This window comes from Myxine glutinosa, chromosome 7 (genome assembly GCF_964187855.1).
Source record: "Myxine glutinosa chromosome 7, kmMyxGlut1.1, whole genome shotgun sequence".
NCBI lineage: Eukaryota > Metazoa > Chordata > Myxini > Myxiniformes > Myxinidae > Myxine > Myxine glutinosa.
In genome coordinates, this window is record NC_136267.1 from 35,633,457 (window position 1) to 35,657,734 (window position 24,278).

General features: G+C 44.8%; 1 protein-coding gene across 1 annotated transcript in view; it reads right to left on the bottom strand.

Moving 5' to 3' along the window:
* Positions 1 to 24,278, bottom strand: part of LOC137412501 (uncharacterized) — a 163,080-nt gene that overhangs the window by 98,433 nt on the left and 40,369 nt on the right. The window contains exons 5-10 of the mRNA XM_068097815.2: positions 12,323 to 12,634; positions 12,096 to 12,173; positions 11,660 to 11,933; positions 10,900 to 10,993; positions 10,439 to 10,742; positions 10,196 to 10,305 (exon numbers count right to left, since the gene is read on the bottom strand). Of these exons, the coding sequence (XP_067953916.1) occupies positions 10,196 to 10,305; positions 10,439 to 10,742; positions 10,900 to 10,993; positions 11,660 to 11,933; positions 12,096 to 12,173; positions 12,323 to 12,634 (1,172 nt within the window). The remainder of the gene's footprint in view (positions 1 to 10,195; positions 10,306 to 10,438; positions 10,743 to 10,899; positions 10,994 to 11,659; positions 11,934 to 12,095; positions 12,174 to 12,322; positions 12,635 to 24,278) is intronic.

Below are 24,278 nucleotides of genomic sequence, written 5' to 3' on the forward strand. Positions count from 1 at the left end.
CCAAGGCAGTGTTCTGGGCCCCGTGCTTTTTCTGGTCTTCATCAATGATCTCTCTGACTCTCTCGAAAATCCTCTCTATCTCTTTGCTGATGACTCCACTCTCTGCCGCTCCATTCCTCTTCCCTCAGATCGGCAGTCTGCTGCCTCCTCACTCTCTGAAGACCTGGACAAAATCACAGACTGGTCAAACAAGTGGAACATGTCTTTCAATCCTGACAAATCTCACACTCTTACTATGTCTCTCCGAAAAGATCGACTGGACAACCCTCCCATCTACTTTCTCAACAATCCTCTCCAAGAAGTTCTGTCGCTCAAGATTTTGGGTCTCACTATCTGCCATGATCTTTCTTGGGAAAACCACATTTCCAAGCTGGCCTCCAAAGCCAGTCGCCGACTGGGCATCCTCCGTCGTGCGAAGTCCTTCCTCGGCACACCTGAGCTCCTCACCACATACAAGGCTTTCATCCGCAGCTCAATGGAATACTGTTCTCCCCTATGGGCCGGTGCTCCTGCCTCACACCTAGCTCGGCTTCACGCTGTTGAAACCAAAGCTTTCAGAATTATTGGAATCTCCCGCGATGAAGCTATCTCTGAGGGCCTTTCACTCACTCACCGCAGGCAGGTAGGTGGTCTTTCTGTCTTCTACCGACTCCTCTCCGGCCTTGCACCCCCAGATCTCTCTGTGCTCTGTCCCCAAAATATTCCTACAGGTCGCACAAGATCTGCCAGCAACCCTCTGATGGTTAAACTGCCGAAATCTCGGCTCTCTGCTCACCTTCACTCTTTCATTCCTCTTTTCTCCCGCCTCTGGAACAAACTCCCTCACTCCCTTCAATCCCACTCCTCCCTCCAGGTCTTTAAAACAGCTGTTCACCACCATCTCTTATCTTCCCCCATCCAAAACCTTGATCTTTTCTACCCCCGCTAATTCACCCCAGATCCACCTTGTTTGAAATTCCAACTTCTTTCCTGGAAGTCCTGGCAGTGTCCATATGTTTTATACCTCTCCCACCGCCCCCTTCCCATGCCCCCCCCCCTCCCCCCCAAAGCCCTCGCCCTCTCTCAGATCTCTCGATGTCTTCATGTCTCTCGGTCCCTGCTCTCAAATGTTGTGTTTGTGTCCTTCCCCCTCTCTCCCCATCTTGTCTACCGCTCCCGATGTTATATGTTTTATGTGTCGGTTTGTCTTTCTGTGTGATTAATGTTCGCTCTTTCATGAGCCTCGATCTTGTATACAAAAAAAAAAAAAAAAAAAAAAAAAAAAGAGCAAACCAAACTAAATGTCTGAGGTTTTAATAAGACAGGTTCCTCCAAGATCCTCTCTAACGATGTTCGAATCATTTGCACTTGAGCTGGTGCACCGGATTCTAATTTTAGGTATTTGAAGTAGTGATAAATGTAGGGGTGTACTTACTTTTTCCACATGCGAAATTTGCATTCATGTTTATTTAAAATATACAATGGACTACAAAATGTAAATGTTTCATGATATTTGTTATATTGTATCACCTTTATCTCTCAATATTGTTGAAATGAAGATCAAATAGCTGTATGTTGACATATGTTGAAAAAGTCAAAACTTTACATGGGGTATACTTACTTTTTCACGTGACTGTATGTATGTATGTATGTATGTATGTATGCATGTATATATGTATGTGTGTGTGTGTGTGTGTGCGTATATATATATATATATATATATATATATATATATATATATATATATATATATATATATATATATATATATATATATATATATATATATGTATATATATATATATATATATATGTATATATGTATATATATATATATATATATATGTATATATATATATATATATATATATATATATATATATATATATATATATATATATATATATATATATATATATATATATATATATATATATATATATATATATATATATATATATAGAGGGGGGTGAGGGGGGGAAGAGAGAGAAGTCAAGGTTTGTGGAAGAGCTAGTACAATGAACGGATCAGGACGTAACAGGACAAAAGGAACAGCAGAGAGAGGGGACGACACCAACAGCGGAGTTGAAAGTCAAGACAGAGAGAAACTTGGACAAACAACATGTGTGGGGAGGAATGGGGGGGGGGGGGCAGGAAAGGATGCATGTGTTGGACAAGATGGACAGAGAAGGAAACTCTCAGGAAGGGTTTGGATTTAGGTAGTTTCACCAGAAGTGGGTTGATGGTGGACCGTGTGAGCCCTGCAGAAAGCTGAAAGGGACATAGCACAGCAAGGAAAGAGGGCACAAGACCAGAAAGGAGGTGGTAGAAGACAGAGGCCATCAACATGTCTGTGATGGAAAAGTGACCTCGGCACATAGTCCAGAGTCAGCTTTCGCGAAGGAAATTTCAATGATCTTGAAGACCTTGGTTTCCACGGCATCAAACTGACAAAGGTTGTACTCCATCAAGCTGCCAATGAAGGCCATGTCGGTGAATAGGAGTTCAGGTGTGCCAAGGAAGGAGTGGACACACACAGGTTCAACAGAAGAGATGCCCAGTTTTTGGTGTTTTGATGCACCCAAGATGTGTTTTGCCCAACTAAGATCATGGCTGGTAGTGAAACCCAGGAGATTGAATGACAACTTCCTCAAGTGCATTGTTACGAAAGTAGATGGGGGGTAGGGGAGGAGGGGTGCTTGCCAGCTGGTCTAATCGGAAAGAGATAGTGAGAGTGCAAGATTTGTCAGGATTAAAAGACATATTCCAAATGTTCAGATGGTCAAGTCCTCAGAAAATATAAAGGGGATTTTCCAAAGAGTCAGAGAGTTCATCAATGAAGATTAGGAATCGGACAGGGCCCCAATCACTGCCTTGGGGCACTCTAGCCACGACATGGAGAGGAGATGAAAGGATTCCATTGAGAGCCACACATTGGCTACGAGAGTAGAGGAAGTCAGTAAGCCATGTGTGAAGTTAGTTAGCCACAGCCCTGATCAAATGTCTGACATTGAGATACTCCATCCATTGTTGGGTAGAAGCATCATCAGCATCACTTGTTATCATCTGCCATCTGTCATAATCACCTGGACCGAATCCAAATTGGTGATCTGAGATGAGACTGTAGGAGAAAAAGAAGGATTTCATGTCAACTGTGATGATGGATTCCATGACTTTGCTGATGAGTGTAAGTAAGCTGATATGTCTGGAGTTGAGGGGTTCAGTTTTTTCAGCTTTTTTTGTAATGTGGTTATGTTGGCTGATTTCCAAGCAGACGGAAGATGACCTAGGGCAAGTGAAAGGATGAAAAGGGCAGAGAGAGGAAGTGTAAGAGCAGCAGAAAAGGATTTCAGGACACAAGAGTTGATTGATGCCATTCGGTTCAAGGGTTGAAACAACCTTCTCTACCTTCCCAGGTGTAAATATAAAGTCCAGGAGCAGTTGGGTACAACTGGGAAGGGTGGATACAGAGATTTAGGAGTTAGGAGCATAAAATTCGGAGGCAAATTTAAGCATTTGGCCTTCTCACAAACAGCATCGGTTGTGGGGCCATTTCAAGTGAGGGAAGGGAAAGAAGTGGAACATACTTCAAAGACAGACTTCACAAGGCACCACCAGGTTTTAGAAGAGGGAGACAAGTTTGAAAGTTCAATCTTGAAGTAGGCAGATGTTATTTTCTGGCTCTCTGAGGAGAGTGGACACATACTTGTTGAGGGCTTTTTGGAAACCTGCAGCTCTTCAGTGTTGCATTCTTTTCACTCCGATTTGCCTTACAGAAAGAGAAGCCAAGTTGTTTCAGGGCAACTGCCATCGTACACAGGATTCAGTGTACCAGAGGTAGGACGAAGGTTGATAGGATAACTGAAGACTAGATGGGATGAACATGTGCATGAGAGAGCAGGTTTCTGTGGAACATTTCCCAGGGTGAGTAAACATCAGCGGTTGTATATATGGGAGACCAGTCCTGAAGAGAGGTGGCTGCTTGCAGTCCCTGCAAGTGAATGAATGAATGAATGAATGAATGAATGATCGTTTTAAGGCCATTTTCCCCGCTAGAGCGGGGGTTAGCCTTGCGGGCCCCATGACAATCATGGTTCCCTGTTTGAGGCAATGTTTTTATGGCTGGATGCCCTTCCTGATGCCAACCCTTGGTCGCCTCTTACGATGTGCAGGGATACGGTGTTCCTATTCTAAGCCGGGGTACACACCGGGATCATTCATTCCAGCAAGCTGGTACTCAATTTGCCGACCTCGGAAGGATGACAGGCTGAGTCAACCCCCCTGGCGTTAATTCAGCGATCGACCGGGATTCGAACCCAGGATCCTAGGGTCCCAAGCCGGCACCCTAACCGCTAAGCCAACACCAAACTCCCTGCGAGTATGTCAGTAAAATATCCAGAAAGATGTTGACTCTCAAAAGCAAATAATCAGATGAACCAATTGGACAATAGGAAAAGCAGGAGACATTTGCAGGGAAGTTTTCAGTGAGAGACAGATTTGTAAAATAAGCCTTGTGAAGAAGAGGAAGAATAGATTGTGATGAAGAAGTACACATGGCATGCTGATGACAGAAAAATAAAAGAATTGCTTTGCAATACATGTCCCCGACCGGTCCCAATGAATGTTCTTCTTCCAAGGAGTAAAGGCACAACTCCTGGAAAATTGGCGAAACGTCCCAAAACCCAAACTTATTCTGCAACTTATCATAATATAGCCATGTACCACAGACGGATGGACAAACAGACAGATGGCGAGCAAACCTATAGTCCCCCCGAGTTACGGGACGAATGAGGGAATTTAAGCATTTTAATACGTTTTCAAAAGCTTTTAAAGGAAGGAAGAAGCATTTTCTTCAATGGAGATGTTGAGAAAATGATACAGGAAAAGGAGAGAAGTACAGGAAGTACAGGTAGAATACAGAGAAAGATTGTGTTCAAGTGAAAGAATTTGGGGTTTTTTTTTTTTTTTTAAGAGGGTGGAATAGGACAGCGTTGAAAAGGCAGAAAGAACAAATTTTTGAGAAAAAAAGAGAGAAGAGAAACAGGACGACAAAACAACCTCTTCAGCAAGATAAGTAAGCTCCGGATATACAAGAAGGCAAAAGTTGCATGAAAAACGAAATTCTACAAATATCAACAATGTAAAATTTCTGCATCAAAATTTTTTGATGAAAGTACAAACAGCACAAAGACAAATATATAACAGAAAAACATGACGGATCGGTTCAGAAAACAAAAAAATTTGGTTTGGATTTTTTTTCCCCAGAAAACCTTTATTTTATTTTATTTTAGATTAAAAGGGATTACATATTACTGTTGCCAATGGGTATTGCATTTGGATCCGTTTGTTGGTTTGTCTGTCCGCATATAATGTGCCAACGTAGGCCAGAAACGCCACCCTGGTGCTATCCAGTATTATACGTCATCTTTTTTTCAACCGACGACATCTTTCAAGTTTGTCAGTGAGTATACATCAGTCAGTAAAATATGTGTATCTATAAAATACGTACATGCCCATGTCGACAAAATACATATGATTGCAATGTCCATCTATTCAATAAAACCAAAAAGGTTTGCTTGTCCACTGTAGGAACAAACCCACGTTGTCAATGCATCGCCACACCACATGAAACAACGGCACAAAACCACACAAAATGAGCCCTGGGAAGGGTCTGCAATTTCCAATTGCTCCTTATAGTTTGTAATTGATTTCTCGGCCATATTGTTGCTTTATCATAAAGTTGTTCTTTTATAATATACAGTGCATTCAGAAAGTATTCAGACCCCTTCACTTTTTTCACATTTTGTTATGTCGCAGCCTCATGCTGAAATCGTTTAAATTCATTTTTTCCCTCATCAATCTACACTCAATACCCCATAATGACAAAGAGAAAACAGGATTTTAGAAAGTTTTGCAAATGTATTAAAAAGAAAAAACTGAAATATCACATTGACATAAATATTCATACCCTTTGCTATGACACTTGAAATTTAGCTCAGGTGCCTCCCATGTCTCTTGATCATCTTTGTTTCTATTATTTTCTATTTCTATTTGATGTTTCTACACCTTGATTGGAGTCCACCTGTGGTAAATTCAATTGATTGGACATGATTTGGAAAGGCACACACCTGTCAATATACAGTCATGTGAAAAAGTAAGTACGTACACCCCATGTAAAGTTTGGACTTTTTCAACATATTTCAACATACAGCTATTTGATCTTCATTTCAACATTATTGATAGATAAAGGTGATATAATATAACAAATATCATGAAACCTTTACATTTTGTAGCCCATTGTATAATTTAAATAAACATCAATGCAAATTTCGCATGTGGAAAAAGTAAGTAAACCCCTACATTTATCACTACTTCAAATACCTAACATTAGAATCAGTGCACCAGCTCAGGTGCAAATGATTCGAACATCGTTAGAGAGGATCTTGGAGGAACCTGTCTTATTAAAACCTCAGACATTTAGTTTGGTTTGCTCTTTGTTGTTGAAGTGTGCGGCGTCACCATGCCTAGATCAAAAGAGCTCTCTGAGGCCTTCAGAAAGAAGGTTATAGATGCCTACGAGTCTGGGAAGGCATTTAAAAAGATCTACAAACAATTTGAAATCAATCATTCGACTGTCCGGAAGATCATCTATAAGTGGAGAAGATTCCAAACAACTGCCAACATGTTCAGGCCAGGCCGCCCCAGCAAGTTCACCCTGAGAGCAGACCCGCAAGATGCTGAAAGAAGTCTCGAAGAACCCCAGAATGTCATCACAGGACCTACAGGTAGCTCTTGCCACTGTTGATGTCAAAGTGCACGAGTCTACCATAAGAAAGAGGCTGCACAAATTTGATCTACATGGGAGGTGTGCCAGGAGGAAACTTTTGCTGTCCAGAAAGAACATCAGGGCAAGACTAAAGTTTGCCAATGAACACCGAGGCAAAGACCAGCACTTCTGGAACAATGTGCTCTGGACAGATGAGTCAAAGGTAGAGCTATTTGGCCACAGTACCAGAAGACATGTTTGGCGAAAACCAAAGACAGCATTTGACCACAAGAACCTGATACCAATTGCAAAGCATGGTGGTGTAAATATTATGGTTTGGGGCAGCTTTGCTGCATCAGGGCCTGGGCACCTCACCATCATAGAATCCACTATGAATTCTTCATTTTACCAGAGGGTGCTTGAGGATAATATGAGGCCATCTGTCGGAGAAGTTGAAGCTCAACCGAAGGTGGACCTTGCAACATTACAATGACCCTAAACGTACCAGTAAATCCAACAAGGAATGGCTGAAAATAAAGAAATGGAGGGTTCTGGAATATCCAAGTCAAAGCCAGGATCTGAATCCCATCGAGATGTTGTGGGGGGATTTGAAACGAGCTGTGCATGCAAGAAACCCCTCAAACATCACACAGCTGAAAGAATTCTGCATGGAGGAGTGGGCAAAAATTCTCCCAGTTGGTCAGAGACTGGTAGACAGTTATAAGAAACGCCTACTTGAGGTTGGTTCTGCCAAAGGGGGCAATTCCACATATGAGAGCCAAGGGTGTACTTACTTTTTCCACATGCGAAATTTGCATTTATGTTTATTTAAATTATACAATGGACTACAAAATGTAAATGTTTCATGATATTTGTTATATTATATCACCTTTATCTATCAGTATTGTTGAAATGAAGATCAAATAGCTGTATGTTGAAATATGTTGAAAAAGTCAAAACTTTACACGAGATGTACTTACTTTTTCACGTGACTGTAAGGTCTCACAGCTGACAATGCATATCAGAGCAAAAACCAAGCCATGAGGTCGAAGGAACTGCCTGCAGAGCTCAGAGACAGGATTGTGTCGAGGCACAGATATGGGGAAGCCTACAAAAAAAAATTCTGCTGCATTGAAGGTTCCCAAGAGCACAGTGGCCTCCATAATTCTTAAATGGAAGAAGTTTGGAACAACCAGGACTTAAAGCCTTTCCAAATCATGTCCAATCAATTGAATTTACCACAGGTGGACTCCAATCAAGGTATAGAAACATCTCAAAGATGATCAAGAGATGGCATCAGCCCTCGGGTCCTAAAAGCCTGCTCTGCCGCTCTATCTCACCCTCTCTCTGTTCTTTTCACCCTCTCTTTTGCTCAAGGTCATCTGCCAGCATCTTGGAAATCAGCAAACATTACCGCTTTACACAAAAAAGGTGCAAAAACAGATCCTTGCAACTACAGACCAATCAGCCTGCTCCCAATTATCAGCAAAGTCATGGAATCCATCATTGCTTCAGATATCAAATCCTTCCTCTTCTCCAATGGCTTGATCTCTGATCATCAATTTGGATTCAGACCAGGTCATTCTACTCTAGACATGTTGCTTCTGCTGTCTCAACAATGGATGGAGGTCCTCAATGCCAAACAGGAAATCAGAGCTGTCTCACTTGACATATCACGTGCCTTCGATACGGTCTGGCACCCAGCTCTGCTCACCAAACTCACCTCCTATGGTATTCAGGGAAATCTCCACTCATGGCTTGCGGATTTCCTCTCTGGTCGTAGGCAACGTGTGGCCCTGAATGGATTTCTCTCATCTTCCCTGCCTGTTCTGGCTGGAGTTCCCCAAGGTAGTGTTCTGGGCCCTGTGCTATTTCTGGTCTTCATCAATGATCTCTCCGACTCTCTGGAAAATCCTCTCTATCTCTTTGCTGATGACTCCACTATCTGCCGCTCCATTCCTCATCCCTCAGATCGGCAGTCTGCAGCCTCCTCACTCTCTGCAGACCTGGACAAAATCACAGACTGGTCAAACAAGTGGAACATGTCTTTCAATCCTGACAAATCTCACACTCTTACAATGTCTCTCCGAAAGGACCGACTGGACAACCCTCCCATCTACTTTCTCAACAATCCTCTCCAAGAAGTTCTGTCGCTCAAGCTTTTGGGTCTCACTATCTGCCATGATCTTTCTTGGGAAAACCACATTTCCAAGCTGGCCTCCAAAGCCAGTAGCCGACTGGGCATCCTCCGTCGTGCGAAGTCCTTCCTTGGCACACCTGAGCTCCTCACCACATACAAGGCTTTCATCCGCAGCTCAATGGAATACTGTTCCCCCCTCTGGGCTGGTGCTCCTGCCTCACACCTTGCTCGGCTTCACACTGTTGAGGCCAAAGCTTTCAGAATAATTGGAATCTCCTGCGATGTAGTCAACTCCGAGGGCCTTTCACTCACTCACCGCAGGCAGGTTGGTGGTCTTTCTGTCTTCTACCGACTCCTCTCTGGCCTTGCTCCCCCAGCAATCTCTGTGCTCTGTCCCCCCAATATTCCTTCAGGTCGCACAAGATCTGCCTGCAACCCTCTTATGGTTAAACTGCCAAAGTCTAGGCTCTCTGCTCACCTTCACTCTTTCATTCCCCTTTTCTCCCGCCTCTGGAACAAACTTCCCCACTCCCTTCAATCCCACTCCTCCCTCCAGGTCTTTAAAACAGCTGTTCACCACCATCTCTTATCTTCCCCCATCGAAAACCTTGATCTTTTCTGTCCCCGGTAATTCACCCCAGAGTCCTTGCAGTGTTCATATGTTTTATTCCTCTCCCACCTCCCCCCAAGTCCTCCCGATGTCCCTGCTCTCAAATGTTGTGTTTGTGTCCTTCCCCCTCTCTCCCCATCTTGTCTGCCGCTCCCCTTGTTTTTTGTGTGTCGGTTTGTCTTTTTGTGTGATTAATGTTAGCTCTTTCACGAGCCTCGATCTTGTATACAAAAAAAAAAAAAAAAAGAGAAATGGGAGGCACCTGAGCTGAATTTCAAGTGTGATAGCAAAGGGTATTAATACTTATGTCAATGTGATATTTCAGGTTTTTTCTTTTTAATAAATTTGCAAAACTTTCTAAAATCCTGTTTTCTCTTTGTCATTATGGGGTATTGAGTGTAGATTGATGAGGGAAAAAATGAATTCAAACGATTTCAGCAGAAGGCTGCAACACAACAAAATGTGAAAAAAGGGAAGGGGTCTGAATACTTTCTGAATGCACTGAAGAGGGAGGGCATCGTCTTTTATACAAATAAATATGACGAGGGATTTTGGCAGTGACTTTCTAGAAATTAGCATTTAAATATTGGAATAAAAGCCCCAACATTACCAACAGTTAACCCCCCTACCCCCTCACCAATTTTACAGCCTGATAATTTTCATTTTCTGGATGTGTACCCGCATAAAAATAAACTTCAACCTTTTCTCCCGTGCTTTGCTGTCAGGCTCTCTTTTCCTCTCCTCTACCCTTGGCTCTTTGGACCTCTGTGTTTCGATCTTGCGCTTCCTCGGTTTCTCCTTCTGCACAGGCTGAAAGCATCATCAGCAGAAATTCCTTTCAATGACCTTAATAATCGCATTGTGTAGTGTGATCGATAAAAATATTATTCACATCCTCCACGCATCAAAATTTGAGATTCAAACTCATTAAAACATCACCAACCTCTTTTTGCACTTCCTCTTCCACAGATGACTCAGAAGAATCTTCCGATGATATCTTCTTTATTTTCCTACTTTCCTTTTTGGTTTTTCTTTCACGACGTCCTGTCTTTTCTTTTTTCTCACGCTTCTTTTTCTGCCCTTCGGCTTCCTTGTGGTCTTGCTCTTCCCTTTTCCTCTCTTCCTCTTCACGCTCCCGCATCCTTCGCCGTTCCTCATCTTCCCGTTGACGTCGCCGCTCTTCCATTTCTCGCATACGCTGTTCATCCTTGCGCTTCCACTCACTCACCCGATCTTCCTCACTATCGCTGAAATCACAAACACATAACATAAAAAGTGCACGTTCAAATTTTCCAAACTCAGAACACTCGAGAGAGATGTACATGACCCAAGTTACAACTCAATCATCATTTCAGTAAAAATTAAAAAGTAAAAATTAAAACTAAAACTAAAACAGGGCCTCACCTGTCACTGCTAATATCAGAGTGAACCGACGGAGGGCGGCGTGGCGGTGGCAGCTTCTTAACAGGCTTCTTCCTCTGAACAGGTTTTTTTTCCACTGGAATTTCAGCACATTCAACCAATGAAGCATATGTAATCAGATGCGATGATAAAACTGGCAAACCCAGTCGTAAACGATTGATCATGTAGCAAAAATAAAATGAAAACAGGACACCAATGACAGATTTTAAAAATTCAAAAAAAGTCGACCGATATGCCTCCGCCAACATTATTACATCATTATACATACTTGTAAAAAATTTGATTTAAATCCCTTCAGCTGTTCTCAAATATCACATTTTTACCTGACATGACCTCTGACCTTTGACATATTGATGCCAAAATCTAATCAGTTCATATTTGCATTACTTATACCAAGTTTGGTCAAAATCCCATCGCTGGTTCATAAATTAGCACGGTAGCATAAATTTTACCTCACTGGACCTCTGACCTTAGACGTCTTCGGTTTGCAGTTTGTTCGTCTTCAATATAATCTAATCGGTTCATCTTTGAAGCATCATATATACTCGTAGCCAGTTTTTCTTAGATACCTTCAGCCTTTCTTAAAGTTATCACAGTTATGAAAACATATCACGGACGCACGGACAGACGACCCGAAAACGTCATGCCTCCTGCAAATTTGTCAGCTGAGGACATGACAGCAAATTCTCACACAGATGAACAGACACACACATGGACATGATAAGCCTCCAAGTGTGAATACCTGGTTTCTTGGCTGGTGGAGATTTTGCATCCGAACTGTTGGATTCGCTGTCAGAAACGTCTTTGAGGTCGGATTTTGCACCATCCGACTCGGATTTTGCACCCTCTGGCTCGGATTTTGCACCGTCCGACTCGGATTTTGCACCGTCCGACTCGGATTTTTCACCGTCCGACTTGGATTTTTCACCGTCCGACTCTGATTTTTCACCCTCCGACTCGGATTTTGCACCCTCAGACTCGGATTTTGCACCCTCCGATTCTGAAGGTGATACTGCCTGTCACGTCAAAATCCGAAAACGTTAAAGTAGCATAGCAATACGAGCTTTGCTCCCAGCGAATGTCATGGGACAAAAATCAAAACATTCATCAGTCAATAAAAGCAAAAATAACCTGCATCAAACCTTTCAAGAAAACCCAAATAATCAGGTCCACAATACCTTGCGTCTTCCTCTCCCTGCTGCCACTCGACCTTTAGCCACCTTGAATCCAGGCTTTGCTTTTGCTGGTGTAAAGTCCTGGAATGGCCAGAGAATCTTTAATGAACAATGTCGCATAAATTCAAGCAGGGAAGCTTTTGATTATCAAGATAGAAGCAAGTTATGAGCAAGAATGCTGTGGGATCACTATCCCCCGTTGTCCCTTACCGCACTCCCACAAAGCTCACCTCGTCACTGGCTTTGTCTGGGTCTGGCGAGCTTCCCTCATCATAATCCACATCCTCAGAAGCTGATGAATAACGTGGCGCAAAGGCATCCTGCCGACCACGTTTGTTCAACTTCTTCTTCTTCTCCTTTTCTTCCTCCACCACCTCCTCTAACTCCTGCTCCTCCTGCTCCTGCTCCTCCTGCTCCTCCTCCCTCTCCTCCTCCCCCTCCGCCTCGTCATCATCATCATGACAATCTTCATCCTCTTCCATTTTTCCCTGCTCTTCCTCCCTCATTTCATCCTCATCACCAGACGACCTTTGATTTGAAGGCTGTTCAGGGAGGCACGTGAATATCATTAACATTTTATGATCATCTTCCTCTTCAAAACTCAAACAACATGGCAATTAGGCCACTGCCGTAGAGGTCAACATTGAGATTTCAGGTTCAAAAATGAGAAACAAGTGTGCAATATTGTACACACTTCTGCTTTGAATATTCTGGTCAAATAGAAACACAATTTATAAGGATTGTCAAAACAAAATGCTTTTCGAATAATCTTTTCTGAAAAGTAATAAATTACATTTGGATAAAAGCGACAAACTGTTTTAGACAGTTAGTTGTCCAAACAATATAAAATATATTTATTATGCAGTGCATCATCGGAATTTGGGAAAAGGGTTAAAGTTCAGTGAATGTGTATAGTGAGCATTGGAAATACGTCTGCGAAAAGAACAGGAAAACAATCATAATGCAATAATAAACAAGAAAGAGCAATCAAAGACTGCAGACCCTCGCCAGGATGAGTTTTCACTGTTTTTATAAGGCTTTTGTGTTAAAACAAATATGGCGGCCAAACCACGTGACCGATAACGTCATCGTTTTATTTTTTTTCCTCCACCAATTTATCCTGAGATGATGCTCACGAAATTTCAACTTAATTGGATGATGTTTTGTACTTGTCGAATTATGACGTCATAATGGAGGCACCAATGACATCATCATTAACATATGTTATTCCACATGGAGAATTCTTTACAATGAGCCATGTCTCATTTTTTTCTATGCAGTGCTTTCGGAGAAATAGAGGTACAAATGTTTTCGGTTTTTCCAAGATGGCGGCCGAACCACGTGACCGATGATGTCATAATTATTTTTTCCCTCCACCAATTTATCCCGAGATGATGGTCAAGAAATTTCATCTTGATCGGACAAAGTTTTGTACTTGTCGAATTATGACGTCATAATGGAGGCACCTATGACATCATTAACATATTTTATTCCCCATGGAGAGTTCTTTACAAAGAGCCATGTCTCAGTTTTTTCTATTCAGCGCTTTCGGAGATATAGAGGTGCAAAGGTTTTCGGTCTTTCCAAGCTGGCGGCCGAACCACGTGATCTATGATGTCATAATTATCATTAAAAATTATACAGGTGGAGGGGCACATACGGTGAAAATTTCCTGACAAATCGGACCAACGGTTGCAGAGAAAATCATATTTATTCTATGCGGACAAACAAACAAATGAAAAATCGGTCAGAGACCGAGGACTTGCCAGAATGTACTTTTTTATCGGCCATTTTGGACAAATATGGCGGCCGAAGCACGTGACCGATGACGTCAACATTATTTGTTTTCTAAACTAATTTATTCCGAGATAATGCTCAAGAAATTTCATCTTGATCGGATGAAGTTTTCTACTTGTCGAATTATGATGGCATTATGGTGGCAACTATGACGTCATCATCAACATATTTTATTCCCCATGGAGAGTTCTTTACAATGAGCCATGTCTCATTTTTTTCTATTCAGCACTTTCGGAGATATAGAGGTACAAAGATTTTCGGTTTTTCCAAGATGGCGGCCAAACCACGTGACCGATGACGTCATCATTTATTTTTTTTCCTCCACCAGTTTATGCCGACATGGTGCTCAAGAAATTTCATCTTGATCGGATGAAATTTTGTACTTGTCGAATTATGACGTCATAATGGAGGCACCTATGACATCATCATTAACATATTTTATTCCCCATGGAGAGTTCTTTACAATGAGCCGTGTCTCATTTTTTTCTATTCAGCACTTTCGGAGATATAGAGGTACAAAGATTTTCGGTTTTTCCAAGATGGCGGCCAAACCACGTGACCGATGACGCCATCATTTTTTTTTTTTTTTCTATCAGTTTATGCCGACATGGCGCTCAAGACATTGCATCTTGATTGGATGAAGTTTTGTACTTGTCGAATTATGGAATTATAACATCATAATGGAGTCCTTGGGCCGAGAGAGTTAAAAATTGGGCACATTCTATTCCAGGACAAGACAAATATGTGTGTAAAGTTTGGCGATTCTATGTTCAACGGTGTAGACGTAGTGCTGCGCACAAACAGACATACAGACAGACAGACAGACAGACAGACAGACCAACATACTTGAAAGGGGTCTTTTCCGGCAAGTAACAAACAGACAAACAGATAAACCAAGCAACCAACATACTTGCCGGAATATTTTCCGGCAAGTAACAAACAAACAAACAAACGGACTCAAATGCAATGCCCTCTCCTCTGGTGATGGTAACTAGAACGGCACTTAGTAAAGCGTAATTCCTCCATTAGGCTGAACAGTTTACATTTTGAATTCCACCAATAGGCCGGATCTGCATCCGTACCTTAACCAAAATCTAATTGACTTGTACTTGTCACCTACCCAACTTATCCACCAAGTTTTGTCACAATCCGTCCACAACTTTTTGAAATATTGTGCTGCATTTCGTTTTGGCCGAGCCCTATATCTCAATGGTGAAGAATCACTTGCTAAATTCAAAAAAAAAAAAAAAAAAAAAAAAATATTCGGAGGCGATGGGGAGGAATACGTTAGAAAACAGAGTGGGGCGAGTAGCTTTGTGGATGAGTGAGGGAGCAATTTTGAGGAGGAGATGTGAGAGGGGAGATTTGAAGTGAGGGGGGAGATTTGAAGTGAGGGTGGGGAGCAGGAAGTGATGGAATGGGGGTAGGAGAGAGTCGAGGAAGTGGACATGGAGTGGGATGCCGGTAAGATATGGGGTTTGTAGGATGGAGGCAAGTCCAAGTGGAGGGAAGAGACATGGAAAGGATTGACACTGAAGATGTACAAAAGGAACAATCTTACTATAATTCACCAAATGTCTGCCTGTCTGTCTGTCTGTCTGTTCCCAGGTACCGCAAAAATGGCTGAACCGATCACAACAACATTTTGGGTGGGTAATCCTGGGATCCCCTGGAGTAAAATAGGCCATATTATTTTTCCAATCGTTTTCCAATTTTCCCAATTTTCCACTTTTTCCAAACACGATGGAATAATATTTACCGATATGAACAGTGATGTGGCCAACATGTGGTGATGTGGCCAATATGTAAATCCCGGTGTGTACCCCGGTTTAGAATAGGTACACCGTATCCCTGCGTGTCGTAAAAGGCGACAAAAAGGGATGGCATCAGGAAGGGCATCCGGCCATAAAAACATTGCCTCAAAAAGAGAACCATGACAATTACAACTACATATGGGCAGGGTACAGCCCGAAGTACCCCGTGGGGGACCCCACTCCCTCTCGTCAAAACTCAAGGTGGGAAACCGGATCGAAGCAAGGGTGGAAATCACGGCATTTATGACAACGAAACGTCTGCTGCCCCACGTGGAGATCGGTTTCTGAGGTTTGGGACATGGAATGTAAGGACAATGACAGGGAGATCAGGAGAAGTGGTGGAAGTATTGGTCAGAAGAAGAGTGGACATATGTTGTGTGCAGGAGACGAGATGGAAGGGAAGTGGTGTGAGAATGGTGAAGGGTAGGCAGGGACAGAAATTCAAGTTTGTGTCGCAAGGGTGTCCAGAAGGCATGAATGGTGTTGGTGTCCTGTTTTCTGAGGAGTTTGTAGACAGTGTGGTGAGTATGACTAGAGTGAGTGAAAGGTTGATGATGGTGAAAATGATGATTGGAAAGCTCTTGGTGAACGTCATCTCGGGATATGCTCCGCAGGTTGGTCGGAGCGATGAAGAGAAGGACAAGTTCTGGTGTGCGAAAGAGAAGCTGATGGAAAACGTGAAAGATGAGGAAGTTGTTGTGGCAGGAGACCGAACTGGACATGTGGGAAGGAGTATGGATGGTTTTGAGGGAGTTCATGGGGGTTACGGATATGGTGTGAGAAATGGAGATGGTGAAAGGATTTTGGAGTTTGCTGATGGAGCTGATTTGTTGATTTGTAATACTCAGTTCCAGAAAGTGGTAATAAGCTTGTTACATACACGTCAGGTGGGTCAACGTCAACCGTTGACAACCTGATGGTACACAGGCGAATAGGGGGCACCCCCGGGACACAAAGGTGCTCCCGGGGGAGGAGGCTGTTTCACAGCACCACTTGGTTGTCTGCGACGTAAGGGTGAAAGGTACGAGGAGAGCTCGGCGGGTGAAGTACAAACCGAAAATGAAGGTGTGGAGGTTGAAAGAGGTGACAGTGAGGGAGGCATTAAACGAGAGGCTGAATATGGTCGAGGATGATGTGGTTGAGCTTGAAAGTGGTTGGATGTCAATGAAAGATAGTCTGTTGGGAGCCGTTGGTGAGGTATGTGGATGGACAAAAGGACCACAGAAGCACTCGGAAACATGGTGGTGGGATGATGAAGTTGGAAAGAAGACTGACGAGGAGAGGAAGAAGTTCAAGGAGTGGCAGAAGGCAAAGGGTATGGGGGCAGAAAAGGCAGAGCATGAAAGTTATAAGGCAGCCAAGAAGGCTGCAAAGAAAGAGGCAGCAAAGGCGCAGGAGGCATGTCGGAAAATGTTCGGAAAACGCATGGATTTGGAAGAGGATCAGAGAACGGTATTCAGGATTGGAAAGCAGATAGCGAAAGAGAGGTGTGATGTGATGTGATGGGGGTGAGTTGCTTGAAGGATGAAGTGGGACAAATCGTTGTGGACCCAGATGGAATTAAAGGAAGATGGAAGAGATATATGGAAATACTGTTGAATGCAGAGAATGATTGGGATAGCAACAGAGAGAGTAACCCAGTTTTAGGACCGGCAGAGAAGATATGAGTGTGTGTACCCTGGTTTAGAATAGGTACACCGTATCCCTGCATGCCGTAAGAGGCGACTAAGAGGGTTGGCGTCAAGAAGGGCATCCGGCCATAAAAAAATTGCCTCAAAAAGTGAACCATGACAATTACAACTACATATGGGCAGTGTACAGCCCAAAGTGGACATCGGTTTCTGAGGTGTGGGACATGGAATGTAGGGACAATGACAGGGAGATCAGGAGAAGTGGTGGAAGTTTTGATCAGAAGAAGAGTGGACATATGTTGTGTGCAAGAGACGAGATGGAAGGGAAGTGGTGTGAGAATGGTGAAGGGTGGGCAGGGACAAAAATACAAGTTTGTATGGCAAGGGTGCCCGGAGGGCGTGAATGGTGTTGGTGTCCTGTTTGCTGAGGAGTTTGTCGACAGTGTGGTGAGTGTGACTCGAGTGAGTGATAGGTTGATGATGGTGAAAATGATGATTGGAAAGCTCTTGGTGAACGTCATCTTGGGATATGCTCCGCAGGTTGTTTTTTTTGGTTTTTTGGGGGGGGGTTTTGTATACAAGATCGAGGCTCGTGAAAGAGCTCACATTAATCACACAGAAATCAGGTTGGTCGGAGCGATGAAGAGAAGGACAAGTTCTGGTGTGCAATAGAGAAGCTGATGGAAAACGTGATCGATGAGGAAGTTGTTGTGGTAGGAGGAGACCTAAATGGACATGTGGGAAGGAGTATGGACGGTTTTGAGGGAGTTCATGGGGGTTACGGATATGGTGTGAGAAACGGAGAAGGTGAAAGGATTTTGGAGTTTGCTGATGGAGCTGAGTTGTAATACTCAGTTCCAGAAAGAGGATAATAAGCTTGTTACATACACGTCAGGTGGGTCGACAACAACCGTTGACTATCTACTGGTGCGTAGGCGAGATAGGGGGCACCTCCGGGACACAAAGGTGATCCCAGGGGAGGAGGCTGTTTCACAGCACCACTTGGTTGTCTGCGACATAAGGGTGAAAGGTGTGAGGAGAGCTCGGCGGGTGAAGTACCAACCGAGAATGAAGGTGTGGAGGTTGAAAGAGGTGACAGTAAGGGAGGCATTAAAAGAGACTGAGTAGGGTCGAGGATGATGTGGTTGAGCTTGAAAGTGGATGGATGTCAATGAAAGATAGTCTGTTGGGAGCCGTTGGTGAGGTATGTGGATGGACAAAAGGACCCCCGAGGCACTCGGAAACATGGTGGTGGGATGATGAAGTTGGAAAGGGGATTGACGAGAAGAAGAAGAAGTTCGAGGAATGGCAGTAGGTGAAGGGTACGGGAGCAGAAAAAGCAGAGCATGAAAGTTATAAGGCAGCCAAGAAGGCTGCAAAGAAATAGGTAGCAAAGGCGCGGGAGGCATGTAGGAAAATGTTCGGAGAACGCTTGGATTCGGAAGAGGGTCAGAGAGCGGTATTCAGGATTGCAAAGCAGATAGCGAAAGAGAGGTGTGATGTGATGGGGGTGAGTTGCTTGAAGGAAGAAGTGGGACAAATCGTTGTGGACCCAGATGGAATTAAAGGAAGATGGAAAATATATATGGAAATGGTGTTGAATACAGAGAATGAATGGGATGGCAACATAGAGAGTAACCCAGTTTTAGGACCGGGAGAGAAGATAACTGAGAAGGAAGTTGAGGAAGCGATAAAAGCAATGAAGAGTAGAAAAGCAGGAGGGCCGACGGGAGTTGTGGGAGATATGTTGAAGACAGCAGGAAGTTGGGGTGTGAAGAGAATAACAGAGATCTGTAATCTGGTGGTAAAAGCGGGCCGCATTCCAGTGGTTGGGAACTGAGTACCCTCGTCCCTCGAAACAAGGGGAAAGGAGACCGTTTGGAGTGTGGCTCGTACCGAGCGATAAAGTTATTGGAGCATGGAATGAAGGTATTGGAAAGGGTGTTGGAGAGGAGGATAAGGAAGAAGGTGAGGATCGACGAAATGCAGTTTGGATTTATGCCAGGAAGAGGAGCGACAGACGCGCTCTTTATTGTGAGGCAGTTGCAGGAGAAGTACATGGAGAAGAGGAAGAAGTTGTTTCTTGGGTTTGTTGATCTGGAGAAAGCATTCGATCGGGTTCCACGCGAAGTATTGACATGGGCATTGAGGAAGTTGGGAGTGGAGGAATAGGAGTGTCACGTTGAAGCTGAAGGGAAAGGTGTATGCTGCATGTGTAAGAAGTGTTATGATTTATGGGAGCGAGACATGGGTAATGAACGTGGAGTAGCAACGAAGGCTGGAAAGGGTGAAAATGCGAATGGTTCGGTAGATGTGTGGAGTATCGTTGAGAGAGAGGAAGACAAATGATGAATTGCGAAATATGATGGCAATAGAGCCTGTGATGGATGCTGTGAAGAGAAAACAATTTGAGATGGTTTGGTCATGTGTTGAGGAAGGATGAAAGTGACTGGTTGAGAAGAGTGATGGAAATGAATGCAGAAGGAAGTGGAGGACGGGGAAGACCGAGAAAGACTTGGCTAAAGATGGTCGAAGAAGAAAGGCGGGCAAGGGGGTTGACAATGGGGAGATGCAGAAAATAGGGCAAAATGGAGAAGATTGTCATGGGGACCGTAAGGCTAACCCCCGCTCTTGCAGGGAAAATGGCCTTAAAATGCCTGTTGTGTTGTTGTTGTTGTTGTATGTAAACCAATATGTATTTACCGATTTACTGATTGCCGAAAGTATTGTTATGTCGGGGGCAGAGGAATATCTCGAGCCAGGTAGATCTGCATAGGTAGGTACTTGAGTGTCGTGAAAGGGTTCACCTGTAATAAGTTCTATGTTTAGCCGGATGTCGGAATGTTATATCGGTGTCCCCGCCACCTCGCCTGGTGTTGGCTTTGCGGTTCGGGTGCTGGCTTGGGATCTTAGGATCCTGGGTTCGAATCCCGGTCGATCGCTGAATGAACGCCAGGGGGGTTGACTCAGCTTGGCATCCTTCCGAGGTCGGCAAATTGAGTACCAGCTCACTGGTAATTCCCTGTGTGTCACAAGAGGCGACTAACAGGGTTGGCGGCAGGAAGGGCATCCGGCCATAAAACATTGCTTCAAAAAGGGGACCACGGTGCCCGAAAAAGGCCAACCCCCGCTTTGTGGGGGAAAATTGCCTATAAAGGTGGGTTGTTTTTTTTTTTGGTGTCCCCGCCACGAGGGGACGGGGAATGCTAATTAGTACAGGGATTATGGGTAAAATTCCCTCATGTGTCGTTCCCTCTGTGAGCAACCCAGTGTCCCTTATGGCAATACATCCTATTGACACTTAGATAGGTCCATTATTGCACACATTAAATAATTCCCCACCACCACAATGACTTTGGAAGCGCAACAGGCAGCAGCCACATAGTACGCCACCATGGGCGACAAACATCATGCAAGGCAGGCTGGAACCACGCCCAGAGAACGTGTGATTGGCTGGGATAAGAAGCTGGCCACTGATTGGTGAAAGGAAGGTGGAAGGAAGCGGCACACTGATTGGCCACCAACCGTGGACACCTCGGCCAATCAGTGCGGAAGGCGCGAACACTCAGCCAATCAATGTGAAAGGCGCAAAACCACTACTTCGAAGCAGGTCGCTGATTGGAGAGGAAGGGCCGGCGAAGTCAGAAGGCGGGAAAAGACCACAAAAAAGCGAGGGACTGATTGGTAATGCGAGAGAGCTGACGTGAGACCGCGGGTGAAAGAACGACTGGCTCACGGGTCTTTCCCTGTCGTCTTCCCTGGGTTCTTTTTAGTCGTCGTCAGTTTTTCCCGGCGTTCTTCCCTGCGTTCTTCCCTGCGTTTCCCGGCGCTCTTCCGTGGTCGTCTTCCCTGGGTTCTTCTTGGGCTCTTGGTGCTTGGTGATTGCTCTTGGTGATTGGTCTTGGTGCTCTTGTTGCTTGGTGCTTGGAGCGAAGCTGGTGCTTGGAGCGAGGCTTGGTGCTTGGAGCAAGGCTTGGTGCTTGGAGCAAGGCTTGGTTCTACGAGCAAACGGGACATGGCGTGCGACCGACGAGGGGGCGAGCGAGGCGCGCCGCTGAACGGGTGGCTCGGGGCCTAGTGGAGTGTGAACGAGGCGGACGGAGACCTGCTTCGCGCCAACATCGGAGCTTGGACGATTCCTGACGACGCTACACTGCCAGACAGATAAGCTCACATCCACAAACATGACGATTATTTTATTTAATTCATTCCCCTGTGCTGTTGTCGAAGTGAGGTGTGCGGGATCCCAATTTAGAATTAGGTTTTACCGTCGCTTTTCCTTGTATCGGGTTCCGCATAATAAATAGACTATTTTTGTACATTTTACCTCCAGTGTTCGTGTGAGATTAATTTGCAGAGTGGAAGACTGCTCGGATCACGCCAGGTAAGAGCTCGCCGCTTCTTCCTCTTCCTTCTTCCTCCCATGCTAGCATAGTCAAATCCGTCAATGATCGTCGCCTCCGTTAAAGCCCGTTTGGCCATCCGTGATCCCACGGTATTAACCGAGGGCATTCGCGCAACAGTATTTACCAATATGAACATACAGTGACACGACACTGGTCGGCAACTGGAATTGGTAGCTTGTCAAATGGCAGCCAAATACCGTCCAGCCGATGCAACGCTCACCTCACCCCTTCACGTCACTCCACCCCACCCAACACTTGTCGCCCAGCAAAAGACACTTTGGCTTTACCCTGCACAGGACGTTCCCTCACAAGCAACTTTTAATGGGTTTTACCGAGGAACTCTGCTGTTCCCTCGTCTTCTATTGTGTGTCTGATGCGTTAAGAAATAGGATAATTAAGGATCTACAAGGTTCAACATAAGCGGTGGCCCAGGGGTAAAATGCCACCAAAAACTCCGTTGGGCCACTAAAACCTGGTCCTCGGTGGCCCATGTGGCCACTTGTCAAAAGTGTTGATGTATTCGGTCATTACTTATCATTATGTCATCTTAACCAACTAAACTTTCCAAGGGGGCTATGGGTCATCCGACAAAGGTTGAAGTGACTTCATTTGCTCCCCTCACCAAGAGATCTGAAGGTCGGGCGATGCAAATTATCTTCGTAAGCATGCACCGTGTATCACCGCTTCCGGTGGTGGTGGACGAGGATACCACGAATGATGCTTCAGAACCCTCAATTGTATCACAAGGAAGAGGACTCCATGCTATTTTCACATTCACTTTGCCTACGTTTCTTTAGACTTCACTTGACTGCAAAAAATCCGGAGGAATTCCTGTTTTATTGCTTGTTCCGCCTTGGGAAGGTGTATATATAGCAGCTTGAGCTACAGATGAAAGCCTTGTATGTGGTGAGCTCAGGTGTGCCAAGGAAGGACTTCACACGACGGAGGATGCCCAGTCGGTGACTGGCTTTGGAGGCCAGCTTGGAAATGTGGTTTTCCCAGAAAGATCATGGCAGATAGTGAGACCCAAAAGTTTGAGTGACAGAACTTCTTGAAGAGGATAGTTGAGAAAGTAGATTGGAGGGTTGTCCAGTCGGTCTTTACAGAGAGACATAGTGAGTGTGAGATTTGTCAGGATTGAAAGACATGTTCCACTTGTTTGACCAGTCTGTGATTTTGTCCAGGTCTGCAGAGAGTGAGGAGGCTGCAGACTGCCAATCTGAGGGATGGGGTATGGAGCGGCATAGAGTGGAGTCATCAGCAAAGAGATAGAGAGGATTTTCCAGAGAGTTGGGGAGATCACTGATGAAGACCAGAAAAAGCACAGGGCCCAGAACACGACCTTGGGGAACTCCAGCCTGAACAAGAAGGGGAGATGAGAGAAAACCATTCAGGGCCACATGTTCACGACGACCAGAGAGGAAGTCCGCAAGCCAATGTTAAGGATTCGGCACTTCCGTTGTGGTGGCTTTCATCCACTTGAGACATTTCTGGTTCCATGTGTTACATATTTATGTGAATGTATGTGAATTACCATTCAGGTTGCTTATCCGTGTGTATTATATTAAGGGTTGTTGTGATGGGAGGGTCAGGAGCCCTTCGGAACCAGTGGCCGGAAACGGAAGTGGCCGGAAACGGAAGTGGCCGGAAACGGAAGAAGAAAAGACACGAGGAGAAAAAGGACGGGGATTCTTCTTCCTCGCCCCGCGACGACGAGAAGGTGGAATCGACCTTGCGCTGCGCGGAAAACAGGGGCGTTCCGAAACCCGTTTGGCGAGAGGAGTTACCTGGCCGCGTAATTACCTTTGGACACGTGAAGTCCCCGTGAGTTCGTGCACGGAACGTACGGGTCGCACTTTGGAGCCTCGCACGCGTTACAAACCGCGCTCGGTTTTCCCCGTCTACAAGGCCGCGTACGGGTCGCACGTCGAACCTCGCACGCGGTGAAAAACCGCGTTTGGGTTTCGCCCCGTCTACAAGGACGCGTACGGGTCGCACGTTGAGCCTCGCTCGCGTTGCAAATCGCGTTTGGGTTTCGCCCCGTCTACAAGGACGCGTACGGGTCGCACGTTGAGCCTCGCTCGCGTTGCAAACCGCGTTTTGGTTTTGCCCCGTTGCTTGGCAAGGAGGTGCGCTGCAACAGCTGTCCCCGGTACGAGACGGCACGTTGGAGCACGTCTGCCCGGGGTTCGTTCAACCGCCCGAGTGCGGTGACAGTGACTATCCTCTTGGTCAAGAGGGGCCCAGAGACATTGTGCGGGACCGAGACCAAAAGGGTTTCGTGAGTACTCACCGGGACACACATGTATAAGATGGCCATCTTAATCATAGGGAATTGATTGTGAATTGGGAATTGGTGAGGATTATGTATTGTTGATTGCTCGGGGAAAATCTCCGTGGTTGTGTCATTGAAATATTGTTGATGGTTGTGTCATTGAAATTGTTTGGTATCATTACCCTTGAAATATATCCTTGAACGTCAGTTGTCTCTTGGGTGAAATTCATATGGCTTGCGTGGCGAAAGCGCATATATAATAC